Here is a 15,902-nt window from a genome sequence, read left to right on the forward strand (position 1 = left end):
AATCTGCTAGTTAGCCTGTTTTGATGCATCATTATGACAGTATAGCCTGTCTTTCCACCCTGCCACAGCAGCCCCCGCCTCCGTCAATATAGACAATGTGCTCGAGGGTGCTGATGGGGGCCTTGACCTTCTCGATATGGATGTAGACCCTAGCACTGCTGGTCCTAGTGCCGCTGGTCCTAGCGCCGCTGGTCTTAGTGATGTGCCGGACATGAGCGTTGACTTGATGATGCCACCTAGCGCCCTGTTCCATAAGACCTCTTCTACTGCTGCTGGCTCCCAGTCCAGTAAACGCTTGCGCACCAATACCCTGCTTGACACCCTGGAGACGTCATCCTACAATTCCAATGCCACCCCCAAGTCCAGCTACGCTGATAGTCACCACTCATCACACCACTCATCACTCCCCCTTTTGCCAACATTGGTGCCATCATCCAAGTCACCAGCCTTCAAGAAGGCTCGAGTGTCGGCATATGAAAGCGCGCAGACGGCGGCGATGAGTAGCGCTGCCAAAATAGCTGCCAAGATTACTCCAGCGGCCGCCATCATGAACATGCAAGGTACTATTAATCGCCTCACGGACGTTATCGAGAAAAACACTGTGGCCTCTGAGCCAGCGCCAGCGCCAGTTGTTGTTCCAGTTGTTACCATGATTTCTCGTGGCCTGGCAATTATGCGCAGTGGAGACGGAGACCTGTCAGTCGCTCAGAGAGCCCACCTCTTGCGGATCTTTACTCATTCAGGAGGTGAGAACAATCTGACTGCTTACGTTGAGCTGGAGGATGACTTTGAGATGCGCCGTGAATTTATCTTGGGACTCCTTGCGTCTGTGTAGAGCCATGACCGCCTGTCACATTTTTCGTACTAACATGTAGTATCCAACATCCTGTATTGCGCGTGTTTCATATCATGATATATTGTACAAGTTCGACTATGTGCTACTAGTGAGAATTAGCCCAGTCCACCCTCATCCTCTGAGATACCTTGGTCTGATAGATCATCATTGTCGTCATCTTCGAGGAGAGCGTGTCTTTCCCGCAAGATGTGTTGATAGTCCACCCACATTGCTTCAGCAATGCCGTCGCGCATCAGATGTAGATCGTTGTGCGCAGCCGCGTGGTTTTCTGCTGGTGCGCCCTCTGAGTTTGCAGCGGGTGCATCATCAGGAAAATAGTCTGCATCAGGCAGTCTACCTTCGGCGGGATCGTGAAAGCGGATGAAATTGTGAATGCTGCACAATGCAGCTGGAATCTGAGCTTGTATGCCCATAGCGTATGATGGGGATAGAAGGAGGATTCGGAAACGTCGTTTCAAGACACCAAATATTCCCTCGATGACGTTTCGAGCTGATGCGTGACGGAGGTTGAATAATTCTTGTTTGGTAGTTGGCCTGCGGGAAATCAGTGCATAGCGGGAAGAATAACGGCCAGTAAACTCACCGAACACTTGCGCGGCCCCATTCTGCGAGGTGGTAGCGCACGTTACGGTAAGGAATGAGTAGTTCAGGCCGCAGAGGGAAACCTGCATCTGCAAGGAAGTATTTCCCTACGGGAATGTGAAGGTCGTGACCCTCTGCAGCCTCGTAGACGCGTGTGTCTGTGGCTGAGCCCTCCCAGCCAGTGAGGGCATATGTGAAATTGAGCTCGAAGTCGCAGGCGAAGAGGCAATTTTGGGAAACAAAACCTTTTCGGTTTCGATACGGGCCTCGTTCGAATGCACGAGGTGACGCATGGATGTGGCTCCCGTCAATGGCCCCAATGGCATCCTTGAAGAACGGCCAAAACTTGGGATTATAGCGGATTTTGTTGGGGACGGAGGCATCCGGCAACTGAACATACTTTGTATAGAAGGGGGAGGACGAGAAGATGGTGAGCATTTTGTGAAAATAACTACATAGAACATACAATCAGTCTACCAACAGTTATTAGTACATACAACTTACCGAGAAATTGTATCGTTCGAGCATTGAAATCGTTCGCCTACGTGCCTGATAGACAAGCCCGTGACAGCAGTGTACAGGAAAATTGAAAGTTGTTCTTCTAGTGAAACAAACTTCGAGTTGGTGTGTCCGAGGGCACGAAGTTCAGAGATAAGCGCTGCAAAAATGTGTGCGTGCACACCAAGTTCACTCCGTATTCGTTCTGGGTGACCAGACAATAACTCCATGACCCATGCTTCGCCCGAGAGAGCAGAGGTATGGTACGGCTCTGGATCCTTCGAATACATGGATTGTAGGACACTAGTTGTAGCACTGATTAAGATACTGATTAGAAGGATAGAGTACTGGACGAGGCGGCGGCGAGCTTCTGGGCGTTGGGGCACAAAATGCGCGACTTCCGACACTTGATTGTGTTGGGTGAATATATCAAACTGGCTTATAAGCCCAAAAATGTGATACATCCAGTGGCTAGCCTATCCATTCAGTGGTGATATATCATCTGTCCATCCATATACACAGCCGCATTTTTCGCATTTTTGAAACTCAGCCATTTGTCATTCCAGCATATGTTATAACTGGCATCCAAAAGCAGAAATTCACAAAACATATCCCATTTTGGTCACCTCCTCATGTCAGGCCTTCCCACACTATTCCCACACATCATATTTCCGCATTTTTCAGCCACACAGTGTGGGAATTACCCCACAACACCAAAAACATCGCCCATTTTGGGAATCTCCACAATATCAATTATTCCCACACCCTCCCCACTTCACTGTAGCTTCACCACCACACCACAATAGATCCCCCTTCATATATAAGTAGTAGTTTGGTATATATATGTATAATATAATATAATAGACCGCTTTTTTTGTCTATTTGTGTGCCTGCTCCTCCTCCAGGGCCTTTTCAAAATAGGGTAGGGTACAGAACATTTTCGCACTTTTGCCCCTTTGATAGGGGTGTGTTCTATTATATTCAGAACATATTTATGAGCATATATGAGTAGATTCCCATCTTTATTTCACCCTCTGAAGTGTCCTACATCAATAGATATAGCACATATGCAATAAAACACAGAATATGCTCCCATTTAATTATTTCTAGGTGAACAGACTTGGAAAATTTATTCCCAGCATCTATTCAACAGTAGGAACAATGTATCAGGAGCCCAGGACCATAGGATAATCCCCTGTTGCATGGTGTGCCCCCCTCTCCTGGTGGTTTACCCCCTGTGAAAATTTTTGCTGTAGGACCGGACCTCAATTGAGGTAGGGGGTCTATTTCTATGTATATATTTAGTAGTTCTATCATCTAGCTGACCCAGGACACACATAGGATCCTGCTACAGGAACAAAAACATAGAAAATCGCATTTTTGACACTTTTGATGTTTTCAAGTCCCTTACACTTGCACAACTGACCAGGCCTGCTCATACATGATCAGTAGTACATTCACAAATATGTTTTATGCCAAGGATCAGCCCTACATATGGTGCAAATGTGATATCTCATGTACAGGGGGTATTTCTACTGATAAGAAGCCTACATAGTATTAAAGCCTGTGATAAGTGATCAAAGACCTGGGGTACATCCTATATATTGCCCTGAAGATAGATTTGAAGTTTGAGAAAGATCCATCAAGGACTGACTGAATGACAAGTAAAATCACATATGTGTAAAAAGTGACAATTGACATCTTTTCACACAAAGTTACATTTCTATATGGTACAGCTCAAATATTTCATTAAAAATATGTAGGATACATTGTAAACTACTGAAGGAACCTATACTACATACTGCCCTGAAGTTAGAGGGTGGTAGAAGGAATGTGGTATATATCTGAGTTGACCCAGCATTAAAGTCCAACTACTGCCCAACTGACCATTTTCGATGTTTTGGGTATTTTAACTTTCCCACACTCAATTCCTTATCTATTTCACTTCCTCAGCACTCAATTCTTGTTGGATTGTTCTGTACATTTAGGCCTATGATACTAAATATATTTGACATCTACTCCAGGTGTCTGATTATTAAATTTCGATGTATTGAAAGTATGGGCTCCTTATCAGTAGAAATAGCAAGCATTCACACTAACTCAAACCCCTGGCCTATTTTGAGCTGATCCTTGTCACAAAGAGCAAGTATATATACTATAATAATGATATATGAACAGGTTGTATTATGTGTGCAAGAATAGGACACTAAAAAAAAAAAGGGTCAAAATGTGATTTTCCATGTTTTTGTTCCTGTAGCAGGATCCTATGTGTGTCCTGGGTCAGCTATATGATAGAACTACCTCAAATATACATAGAAATAGACCCCCTACCTCAATTGAGGTCCGGTGCTACAGGAACAATTTTCACAGGGGGTAAACCACCAGGAGAGGGGGGCACACCATGCAACAGGGGATTATCCTATGGTCCTGGGCTCCTGATACATTGTTCCTACTGTTGAATAGATGCTGGGAATAAATTTTCCAAGTCTGTTCACCTAGAAATAATTAAATGGGAGCATATTCTGTGTTTTATTGCATATGTGCTATATCTATTGATGTAGGACACTTCAGAGGGTGAAATAAAGATGGGAATCTACACATATATGCTCATAAATATGTTCTGAATATAATAGAAATCACCCCTATCAAAGGGGCAAAAGTGCGAAAATGTTCTGTACCCTACCCTATTTTGAAAAGGCCCTGGAGGAGGAGCAGGCACACAAATAGACAAAAAAAGCGGTCTATTATATAATATTATACATATATATACTGAACTACTACTTAGATACAAGGGAGGACCTATTGTGGTGTGGTGGTGAAGCTGCAGTGAGGTGGGGAGGGTGTGGGAATAATTATAATTATGTGGTATTCCATATTGGGATGATGTTTTGGGTGTTGTGGGGTAATTCCCACAATGGGTGGCTAAAAATGCGAAAATGCGGAGTGTGGGAATAATGTGGGGAAGCCTGACATGAGGAGGTGACCAAAATGGGATATGTTTTGTGAATTTCTGCTTTTGGATGCCAGTTATAACATATGCTGGAATGACAAATGGCTGAGTTTCAAAAATGCGAAAAATGCGGCTGTGTATATGGATGGACAGATGATATATCACCACTGAATGGATAGGCTAGCCACTGGATGTATCACATTTTTAGGCTTATAAGCCATATTTGATGTATCATTCTAGCACTATGGCCTGCTTCCGATCGAGGATCCATTGCAGCATGGACTCTCGCTGAATCCAAGGACGGGCACCTATGTAGATAACAGCGTACAGTACTATCGGGGGTTGGTCCAAATGCGTCCATACTATTCACGCTCCGCCCTTCGGCAAAAATCAAGCCGACAACTTCTCACCTGACAATTTGCCAAATGTCGGCCAACATCCTGTTGCCGAACTGGCTCTAACGATGGTCTACCTAGGTCGATTGACAACTCGAATACAAAACGAGACCGTATTCGGACGAAACCAGAGCTGGTATGCACAGGGGGGACCATCAGAATTCTTGTTTTCCCGGGAGGTTACGTTCCTGAGCCTTATTTCCTCACTGACACGATACGGAGCCAAAAACGCTTCCATGACTCGGACTTGCCAACTGAAGTCCTATCCCACATTTTAAACAACTGTCTCTCCAAACCCAGTGGCTTGTCGCCCCCATAAAATTGGACGTTCGAGCAACTTGAAGGTATGGTATGTGGCGTGCGACTCAGACTCCGACTTAGCTGAGTCAACTTAGCTGACATCTTGTTCTTTGTGCCGCTAGCACACATTGAATCACACCTGCCTGATGCTACATTGTACGTCTCTTCCTCACAAATCTATTTGCCAAGACGACTAATGTTCTTGTGATTGCACAGATCTGACAACGAGCTTTCACTGGACGACAAAAGTATGTCTGTTTCTCGTCACATTCTTATCCATCTACTAACCGACCAGCACTTCGGGTGAGGCTGACGACTGAGCAGGTTGACTCTGTATCAGAGCATGATTTGCGGCGCCAGCACAGCCGCACATTTTCTGACAATCGCGGTGCAGAACAACGACAACATGAGAGCAACGGACGGCCACACCCGCCATGATCAGAATCGCGATGATGCCGCAGCTGCCTATATATCGCATTACTCCCAAGCTCCTCGTCCAGTCGCACCTATACCGCCCACACCTCACAGCCAAACTGCTGCTCCGTCGCCATTGATATCTAGCATGCAAAGTATGCAAGCCAGCCCAGCACCTCCAGTAGGCTCGCCTTATCCCTACCCATTCTCGCACGTTCGGCGCAACAACACCTACTTTGGCTATCCCATCCACACCGCGCCTTCGTCCAACTATGACCCCAACCACTCAGTGATTAAAGAGCAAGTCGCTCTCCAGATGCAGATGTACGCCCTGAACAACCACGCAATATTATCCGACTCCACATTCTCACCATCGTCGACGCCTTTCCCCGGCCCAGGATAAGAAACGCGCATATAAGCTTACCAATGGTAATATCGACTTCCTCATTCAGGGCGCGATCTACAGCTCTGCAACTAGTAGACTTGGATAGTATATGCACTTGTGTTGAGGGCAGAAACTCCCGCCACAAATGAAAGGCACAACGGAAGGGCGATGCAGGTAGAGCAATGGGTTAGACGTAGTTCTGATAAGAGTTCATGGTGTCAACTAACTCGAGCTCGTACTATTGTCCATGTATTGGAGGGCTTACAATGGGCCATGAGATTACGCTCACACTAGAAGAGTCGCTGTGGATGAAAAAGCCGCTATTCACTGGGTGTAGCCAGCGAGTATTTGTAGTATGAAAAAATGTGAGAACATGGTCACGTTGCATCAGCTTGAACCCATGACAAGTCCAGCGTCTCGCATATTAGCTATGTACGGCTAACTCTATAACTATGAACTATCTAAATAACAACAAATTTACTTGCTCAAACATCTAGCTGGCTGTGGCAAGGTGATGTAGTCCAAGGCTAAACTATATGTATGAAGTCCATCACTACAACCTTTGTTTTGCTTCGATTTTGTGGCCGTTTTATGTGACAGCTAGCCAGTCTTAGGTGACCTAGACCCAGGTCAAACAAGCCATGTGATACTGATCAAAACAGATACTGATTTGATAGAGTAATACAATCATGTGGCGCGCATATATGCTACCCCCCTCGACGCGTCAAATAAGCTCTGCCGCGCCCTGCGTGAACCCTTGTTCTAAAATACATCGACGGTGCGACATGCGTGACAGTGCTCAACACTACCAACCTCCAGTAATGAGTGGCTGGTTTGAGGCGTGAGGGTAAAGAAAGTCAGCTACATTTGGTGCACACGCAGATCCTGGGAGTCGACGAAATGAAGAGGTCATATTGCAGCAAGGTGTATGCAAGTGTTCGGGCAAGTTACACGGTGATGTGTTGGAGCCACTGCTCAACAACAAAAACAACAATATTGATGCGGTCATCTGGGATAGATGGTTGTCGGCCAGATACGAGCGCCAAGAAGCAGCAATCGCACTATGATGCGAGGGCACCCATGCTAGAAGATGTGGAGACAAGAGTCAGACAAATGTATATAGTGCTCAGGCAGCGGGAGGGTATACTGTCGAGGAAAGCAAGTGTGACAATAGGGAGTATTTGTGGAAGCGAACCAGCTCGTGTCTTGGGCGTCTATGGAAACGAGGCAGATTAATGTATTGAAGTAAGGTAAAAACGCACAATACACGCACCTCTGCAGCTGAGACACAGACGCTCACAAACGCTCCAAAGTCCGCCTCGACCGTGCTCAACACTACCAACCTCCAGTTAAATGTCGAAGCTCGTTCCAAGCACCACACCCCTTCGAACTTTTGAAGGTCATGAGAAGCGCGTAAGCGCAGTCGCAGTTTTCCCCGATAGACGAAGAATGGTTACGGGCTCGTGGGACAAGACAGTTTGTCTTTGGGACTTGAAGACAGGTGTTGTGTTGAAGAAGATGGAGGGGCATCGCAGTGTAGTGGGGGCATTGGCGGTATCACGAGATGGGCAAATAATAGCAAACGGTCGTAGGCGAAACCAGGCATGCTGAGACACCTGTGAACGTCTTTGGTGTGGCAGAGTGAACAGCTATGTCGAAGTGGCCTGAAGAGATGGATTTGAGAGAAACTCGGGTGGGCTCTGCGGATGCATCATCAGGCTGGATGGAAATAGTACGCTCATAAACGTCTCTGCCAAAGCGCCTTGAAGTCAGCGTCGTCCATGGCGTCACAAGGCTTGTAGACTGAATTGAATACTCTCGTAGTGCGACAAACAACGCTGCTTGTGCCATTAACTCGGCTGAGGGACTTTCGACAGCTGGGAAAAGGTCTTTGTAGTGTTCACGGTGTTCTCAAGTGTATCCGCAAATACCTGCACTTCAACATGTCTGGGACGTTCGATGTACTTCACTACGAGCACATCTGCATCACCAAAGCTTTTCAAGGATTCGCGCTGTGCGCTAGCGAGAGCATCCTTGAACTGAGATGGAGATGAGACGACACGCATACCCTTGCCACCGCCACCATGAATGGTTTTGATCAAGACTGGGTAACCTGTGTAACATGACGCACTCAGTGGGGAGGTTCCGAGGAGAGCATGGAAGAGGGTACATACCGATCTTCCCAGCTTCTGCGAATTATAGGTCAGCGTCTTGGTTCACGCCGTGATAACCCGGCACACATGGAACGCCAGCAGCTGCAAAAGAGTTGAATATCACGTTTCCAGGATCCTTCGTTTGCAAAACAACGTCAAAAATTTCATTATACAAGATTTACCTCGTTTCTCGCCATTGAGCGTTCGGGAATGTTGGTAGTAAGAGTTAAAGCTTGCAAGTGAGGGACTTACGCGTTTTTGCAGGAAACCCTTGCCCAGAAGTGCGGATCGGCCTCTCCGATGTCTGTCCTTACCAGTACGATACAGGTGGTCACACGGTGCAGCTATCTGGGCCACGTTTTGATGAAACTGGTCATGTATTCCAAGGAGGAGTCGGCTATTTACAAGATAGGAAGCTCATGTAGTCAACGGGTTCGAGTAGATAGGTGCTAGCGAAGTAGCTATAGAGAGACGAAGAAATGTTCAGACCGCTTAGTTCGAGGCTGTGACTAAGCTTGTCCTTATATGTCTCACCCGTCTAGTCAAACTTTGTCAATTCAAGGGCAAAACGCAGTGATTGGCAGCTGGTGCTTATCATGTGTTTGAGCGGGAATACCTGTTCGGTGATGCAAACCTATCCCCTGGCCATGAGCTAAATCCAAACACAGCAAATATCAAAAGTTACGTTGTTGTTTTGATTCTGATGGGCAAAGATTTGTCCAGTGCGCGGAAGATTGCATGATTGGAATGCAGTAAATGATGATTATGAGGATAAACCTAGCTGCAGCGAGGCAGCGGCGTGGCTTGGTAAAAATAGAGCCTACAACTGCTTATTAGCGCTGCCTCATGAAATCCTGTCATACACACGAGAACTCACCGACATTGTTGCTTTGCTACAGAGAGGACCAAGCAGAAACAGCAGCGAGTACTGTGCAATCGTCCTTCTCATTTTCTATCACCAGTGACAGAGTCCAGAAAATATACGGGCGGCTTACCCTAATGAGCATGATTCCCTTGCGACACCGACCATCGAGGAAGCTATGTCTTCTGAATACGGAAGAAGCTCCACCCCGGAAAGACCAACTCAGAAATCGGCTGCGCCCACTACAACAAGCATGTGGGAAGTACTTGATTGCTTTGTCATGATGGCCTGCTGAATGTGTAACAAGAACTTAGTCCGAAAAATTTACACCTTGGCACGCCATATAAGGCAACGCGCGATCACGTGACCCCGCCTGCCCCGCCGTTCGTTTTCCTCCGCTTGGGGGGGGGAGGGGGAAGAAAACGAAGGCGAGGGACGAGCTGGGGGCCAAGAATGCTGGCGGAGGAGAAGAGAGAGCAGTCTGGGATGTCCTGAACGAAAGGCTTGAACATTAGAACCCGGAAATTAGAGGCAACTAAGCTAGTAGTAGTGGATGTACAGTAGTAGGGACGAAGCTTGTGAGACTATCGGAATGATGGGACCTACGAGACTCGGCTTGAAGAACTTGGAAACGAAAAAGGGAAACACAGCTTCGAATGCGAGCCGTCCGTCGTGAAAGGTTCACATCGAAAAAAGAAGAGGTCTTCGAAAATTGCTGGTGTGGTCACTGGGCAGCGTGTGAGAAGAGGCGACTCACCACTTGCGAGGGATGATGTCCCCGCGTGCCCTCTTCGCATGGTTGATTGCGCGGAGCAAGGCTGTGTGGCCCTCGGTGGCCTCTGGATATGCAGCAAGAAATGCAGGCTCGCGTCCATCGAACCTATGCACATGGAAATGGTGATGGTGTGGGTGAGAGTTCCACGTGCCTGCGCAGTTGGTGAAAATGCTTACCGGTCGAGAAACTCCAGTGCGATCACCGAGCGCTGGTGGTACTTCATCGCGAAAAACTTCTTGTTCTTCCCGCGGATCCACTTGGGCGGCCAATCTCGAAGTGGAACGAGTAAGCCACGTTCAGGGTCGCCATCCGTCCAGTGTTTCACGATCTGTCTCCAAGAGGCAGCTCTGGGCATGTGACTCCCGTCAGAGCATCGTGTCGGGATGTCAGGGATGACGAGTCCCTTCTCAGGTAGCAGGTGTGAGCCCATTCCAAGTCGAGTGAGTGCAGATGGCTGTGGGAGAATGGAGGAGGGAACAGCAGGACGTGGCTGAGAGACAGGTGGGTTGGGGGGACTGAGGCATGGATACGTGGCACGGGAGTTACCTGGGTGCGGTGGCAGAGTTGGCGAGTGCAGAACGTCTGAGTCGCACATAGTATTTGTGTGGCTGGGCGACTCGGCGGGTGAATGAGTCAGTTGTCCCTTGCAGAGCACGGCTGCGAGGGTGCATAGGTCACTCCGCAAACCTGCCACGTCAGCTGAGATGCATTCCTGCATTGACTGGAGGTCTTGGATGCACACAGGCTTGACGAGTACGTGCTCGCCAAGCAGAGATGCATCAGCTTCACATTGCGTTGGACAGAGCGCATCGCTGTGGTCATTTTCGTACATGGAGAGCTCATCGAGGAGATACCGGATCAGCGTGTCGCGCTAGTTCATTTTCAGAAGTGTAAAGGTACGAGTCAGCGAAACAACAGGGTGTAGTCACCATCTCGTACTCACATTCTCATTCTCTGCCCATGAGCCCCACCACCTCACCCTGGCGAGAGTCCAGCGCTGGCCAACAGGTGCGAACATCCAACACCACTGTGCTCCGCCACGTCGATAGGTGTGGGTCGTGAAGTTGTCACCCGCTCCTCGTGGAATTCCAGCCTCCGTGGTTGCCTCGTCAATCCACGCTTGAACGGTGTCATGCGAGATAGGTTCGCCGCGATGGACAATGCCATTCGCACCCATCGCGGGAAAGATATAGTCTTCGGGATCGAGTTTTCGGCCGTAGTGGGCAACTTCGAGAAAGGCAATCCAGAGTAAGAGCCAGAAGAAGCAGTCACAGCCTGGTATGTCTGGCTGTGGGTAGAGCTTGTACCGGTTGCCTGGACGATGCGAGAACAGCAGGACGTTAAAGTTCGAACGACGACTGCCAAACAACGCACTCACTTCGCAGGTCTGCTTCCTTCGTGCCCTTGTCCACCTTCCGCTGCCAGCCTTTTCGGTTGGACAAAAATACCTCAAAGTGAGTGTGGAGGTCCCTCAATGACAGTTTCTCGCCATTCAGGTATCTCGTGAATGTCATGCCGACATCAATGAAATCGATGGTCAAGTCCTTCCGTTTCAGTTTGACGAGCTCGAAGCACCTGGCATTAGGTTGCTTCAAAATTCAGCAAAAACGGTCTTCCAAAAGCAAGCTGACCTCGTCCACAGGTTCCACGCAGTGGTACTGAATGCTTGGTACATTGTGATCTTCGTGATCGACGCACGTGCTTCCACGGTGAGGAGTTCCACGCCACCGGTCCTCGTGGTATCTGCTGCAAGGACAGATCTCATGAGCCCAAGGAATGTCTCCTGTGGGCAGAGTTTGTGGGTCCAGGCCAGGATTCGATCCATGAATGCTTTCGACATTGCAATCGAGTGGGTTCTGTCCCCACCCTCGCTGCTCGTCTTGTGCTTGACGGACTTGATGATGTCTTGGACCTCGGCTGACGATGCAGGGTTTCCTTCCCAGCGCTGGCGTGCCTCGTTGAAATTCCACCTTCCACGGTAGGTATCTCCATCCCTGGATGGCACATTCCATCGAAAATCGTAAGTATGAGACTTGCTGCTGAGACGTGAGGATGGCACTCACGATTCCTCCCAGAATTTTTTGAACGCGGAGTAAGTCCCGTCGCACGTGCTCTGGCCACAGTTTTCGTGGAAGCACTTGAAGGAGATGAGCAGCGCTAGGGCCTTGTCGGAATGTTGGTTGGGCACCCTCTCGAGTGCGTCTCTGAACTTGGGATCCTCGTAGGCATCGGCACTGATAGAAACAGTCTCCGAATCCACGCTCGCCTCCCTAGTAGCCTTCGTGTTCATGGCAGCGGAGAAATGTGCCCTTAGCCACGTCTGTCCTCGTTCTACATACCCGTTGTAGTTCTCCCGTGTCTTCTTCGCGTGTTTGTGCTGTTGCTTGGCCCTCTCCTTGACTTTGTCGATGGCCGGCAGGGTGGTACTTCCAGTGGGCTCTGCCCCCTTCCTTCGCTTCTTCGGGCTGGCCTCCGCGATGTGTGGGGTGGGTCCTTTTCGTGACCTTGGCTTGGTCCTCGCCATGGTTGGCAAACCAGAGAGGGTGTGTCTAAACAGAAAATGTGTCAGTCCGATGGTCAGTTCGAACCTCCGGAGGTTCAAAACCACGCGAAGGGACTCACAGTTGAACTAAGTCGAGGTTTGGGTGGTTAAGTCGAATTAAGCCGAAGTTAAGTGCGGGAACCACCAGACGTCGGTCGTAAACCCGGTAAATCTGTTTGTAAATCCGTAAATCAGTAAATTTGAGGACCCACCGGCGCAGCGGACCTTTCACGTCAGCGCTAACAACGCTAAGCTTCAGTCTAGGAACACCAGTAAATCACTGGTGAGTCAACTCAGGTCTCTCGGTCTGAAACATGCTCACTATTTCATTCAAACAGACTATATATCCACTGCGTGGTGCCGCCACACTGTTCGACCATCGATGTTCCAACGTTGAAGGACGACGAAGAGGCAAACCAAACGACAGGAAACCAAACGTGGCGGGAGGGCGCGCTTTGTCAGCGAGGGCGGGCGCAACAGATTCCCATTTACGGTTTTTACCTGCCAAGTGTAAAATTCGTCAAATAATCTAACTTATCTCGAAAACAAGATGACGAAATAACGAGTACAGTTCTTTACGTTCTTTCATCTTTTGCGGTGTTCAACTGTTTGATTTATGTACACATCTTTATGTAAATCAGGATTTTATTGCCTGATTGAGCACAGGTGTTGTTCCAATCCACGTCCCTACCCAGGCTACCCTACGAACAACATGAGTAGACCTCGACCCCCATTCACATCAACTGCATGATACATTTGTGGTGGCATGTCTTGCATCGGTTTTCATTAGATTAAGCGTCGAGGGTGTGCGTTGGCATCTGTCGGCAAGTGAGCTATCTTCTTAAAATCTCTGACTTTTCTGATGGCGTGCCGACAGAGTGTTACTCCCTTCAGCCCTGGGATATCATAGACACTGCTGAGGCTCATCAATAATGTCACCATCAAGATCCACGTAATCAAAATGTACAGTACAAAGAACAACAAGTCGGGCTTCATGCGGTCATAACCATGTGTTCGACTCTTCTTTTCGCCCATGTCGTCTCTCAGTGCTGTCTTGATCTAGGAATTGCTTGTATCTCCATCAGATATCAATCACTGAATTTTAACTAGGATGCCCCTGACCGTGAAATCTGATGCTTGTCACCGCCGCACCAACTCCATGATGCAAATTGAAGATTCCACGTTGATCATTTTGGACATCCTTATGATAGGATAGCCCGACGAGGGAGGCAGAGAGCGAGAAGGTGTGCGTGAAGCGACAGGGAGGCAAGGTCTAGGCTGGGATATGTATTTTCTGGGAGGTATTGCTAGTCTTGGTAGGTGAATCTCCCCTACTGTTTCTAACGGCTGACTTTTCTGGTCTGGCATCATGCCGACGCAATGAACCATTGTTGATTTTATGGATGACACTATTATTAGAAGGAAAATCGATCATATGAGATCTATTTAGTACTGGAACCTGTGGTGCCGATTACTTTCAAGTTTCGCATCGAACCGCCATTTTATTCAAGGCCCGCTACATCACTTCCAACATGATATCATATCCATTGGCAGGAACGGATATCATCCCTCGATCTCATTTCGGTCATCCAAGCACTGGATGGTCATGGTAGTATATCTAGCACGAATATCATCCTTGTATGTCCACCAAGTTCCCCGCTCCCTCACATCCATCCTCTAACAGTATGACCATAGTCTCGGACGACCCTAGTTATTGGCCGTTTATCAACTCTTACCGTATTTGCAGCTATTTCATAGGTTCGTGAAGAGCAGTCAGATTTCGGCGCTCATGTCTCGATCTGACCTTGATTGTGGTTTTGCAGTTGCCTCCTTTGTTGCACTGGTATATGATTGGGGTGAGCATAATAACATTAGATAATTACCGATTTCTCACAAGTATTTCCAGCCCTTACGTTCGGACAAGAGGTATGTTGATGCTATGACCGGGGCAGCCATCTTGCTAAGATTTGTTTGTAGGTCGAACTGGTTTGGGTGAGCACAGTTCCATGTCAGAAAAACAATATTAATTTGCGACAGAGACAATGTTGGTCCCTGATGACCGTTCTCTATCTGAGTGTACGTAGCTTGCCTGTTGCGAATTTCTACTGACTTGACAATATCCTAGATGCGCTATATTGGAATTTTATTTGCTTTGTATGTTCAGAAGACTTAGCAATTGGTGTTGTGCTAATCGACCATCTCTCACAATCAGCATGGACATACTGCGTATGTCTTCTCACATCTACCGTGTTTGTATCTTCTGACTGGTGGCATACAGTCGGTGTTCCGACGATTTTGTTGACAGGTGCAGTGAGTCTTCTACACCGATGCCTGCTATTCCCATTCAATTAACCGCGACACCCTGTAGGGGTGAGTGTCATTCTTAACCAGCTTCTTCGTTTACTATCATGACTGCTACAGATGTGAGTCTGTTTGTAGTGTGTGATCCACCCAAGGCCCATCACTAAACGGACTCCTCAGGCCGGATTATATTCCTCGTGTATGACTGGACGAGTTTTGTAGCATTTCCAATGCTGTGTGGTGAGTTGTGCAGTTACAAGACCTATGATATTGACTTGACCGAATCATGTTACAGTCATCATGATCGCTCGGTTAGGTGCCATGTATCAACGATCCAGCAAGATCCTGATATTTCTCGTCGTCGTGTGCTTGGCTATCAACATTTTCGACGTAGCGGTCGTTGTAATAATAATGAGGCATACTTCAGGAGGTAAACTTAATTGTGAATGAAAACCGTGCATGGCGCTCATTGATGAATACCAGAGGAACTCATTTTCTCTGGCACCTATGTGTGCGCGATTGGCTATGCGGACAATTCCCCACTTCTGAATTCCATGACTTGGATACTCGGAACTGTCTGGGAGGTCCTCGCGCTGTGTCTTGCAGTCTGGATTGCTGTAAAACACTTCCGGGAACTGCGAAATTATTCGGCAGGAGGGATTATCGGTGACTGTTTCACGGTGTTGATAAAATCCCACATGCTTTACTTTGCGAGGTGAGCTCATATTGTGAATATGGTTCCCTTTTCCGCTGAAAGATTGAATGTTCTAGCTTTGTTGTTGTGTCTTGCTTCAACCTCATTGTTGGTTTGTCTCCAACGCTCCTAGCGGTATGTCAATCTTTCACTGACCTCTGCATGCGACCGCCGTTCATCATTTCTATAGGACGC

General features: G+C 47.9%; 3 protein-coding genes across 3 annotated transcripts; 2 read left to right on the plus strand and 1 right to left on the minus strand.

Annotated features, from left to right (window-relative positions):
- Window positions 1-40: 40 nt before the first annotated feature.
- DEU56DRAFT_757382 (uncharacterized protein) lies at window positions 41-835 on the plus strand (the record flags this gene model as incomplete). Its single annotated transcript, XM_041350120.1, has 1 exon — window positions 41-835. A coding segment is annotated over one exon (795 nt), but the record flags the coding sequence as incomplete, so codon positions are not given.
- A 4,672-nt stretch (window positions 836-5,507) lies between these two features.
- DEU56DRAFT_812716 (uncharacterized protein) lies at window positions 5,508-6,398 on the plus strand (the record flags this gene model as incomplete). The annotated part of the gene is made up of 4 exons (XM_041353630.1): window positions 5,508-5,625; window positions 5,704-5,737; window positions 5,798-5,829; window positions 5,877-6,398. The coding sequence occupies exon 4, from the start codon at window positions 5,925-5,927 to the stop codon at window positions 6,396-6,398; it is 474 nt and encodes a 157-aa protein (XP_041206793.1). The 5' UTR covers window positions 5,508-5,625; window positions 5,704-5,737; window positions 5,798-5,829; window positions 5,877-5,924.
- A 3,750-nt stretch (window positions 6,399-10,148) lies between these two features.
- Window positions 10,149-12,694, minus strand: DEU56DRAFT_739744 (uncharacterized protein; the record flags this gene model as incomplete). Its single annotated transcript, XM_041348762.1, has 6 exons — window positions 10,149-10,275; window positions 10,347-11,041; window positions 11,114-11,484; window positions 11,549-11,735; window positions 11,927-12,164; window positions 12,234-12,694. 6 exons carry the CDS (start codon window positions 12,692-12,694, stop codon window positions 10,149-10,151), a joined length of 2,079 nt encoding a protein of 692 aa, XP_041206794.1.
- Between the last annotated feature and the right edge of the window lie 3,208 nt (window positions 12,695-15,902).

The sequence above is a fragment of the Suillus clintonianus genome, assembly GCF_016758775.1.
Source record: "Suillus clintonianus strain FC179 chromosome Unknown DEU56scaffold_52, whole genome shotgun sequence".
Lineage (NCBI taxonomy): Eukaryota > Fungi > Basidiomycota > Agaricomycetes > Boletales > Suillaceae > Suillus > Suillus clintonianus.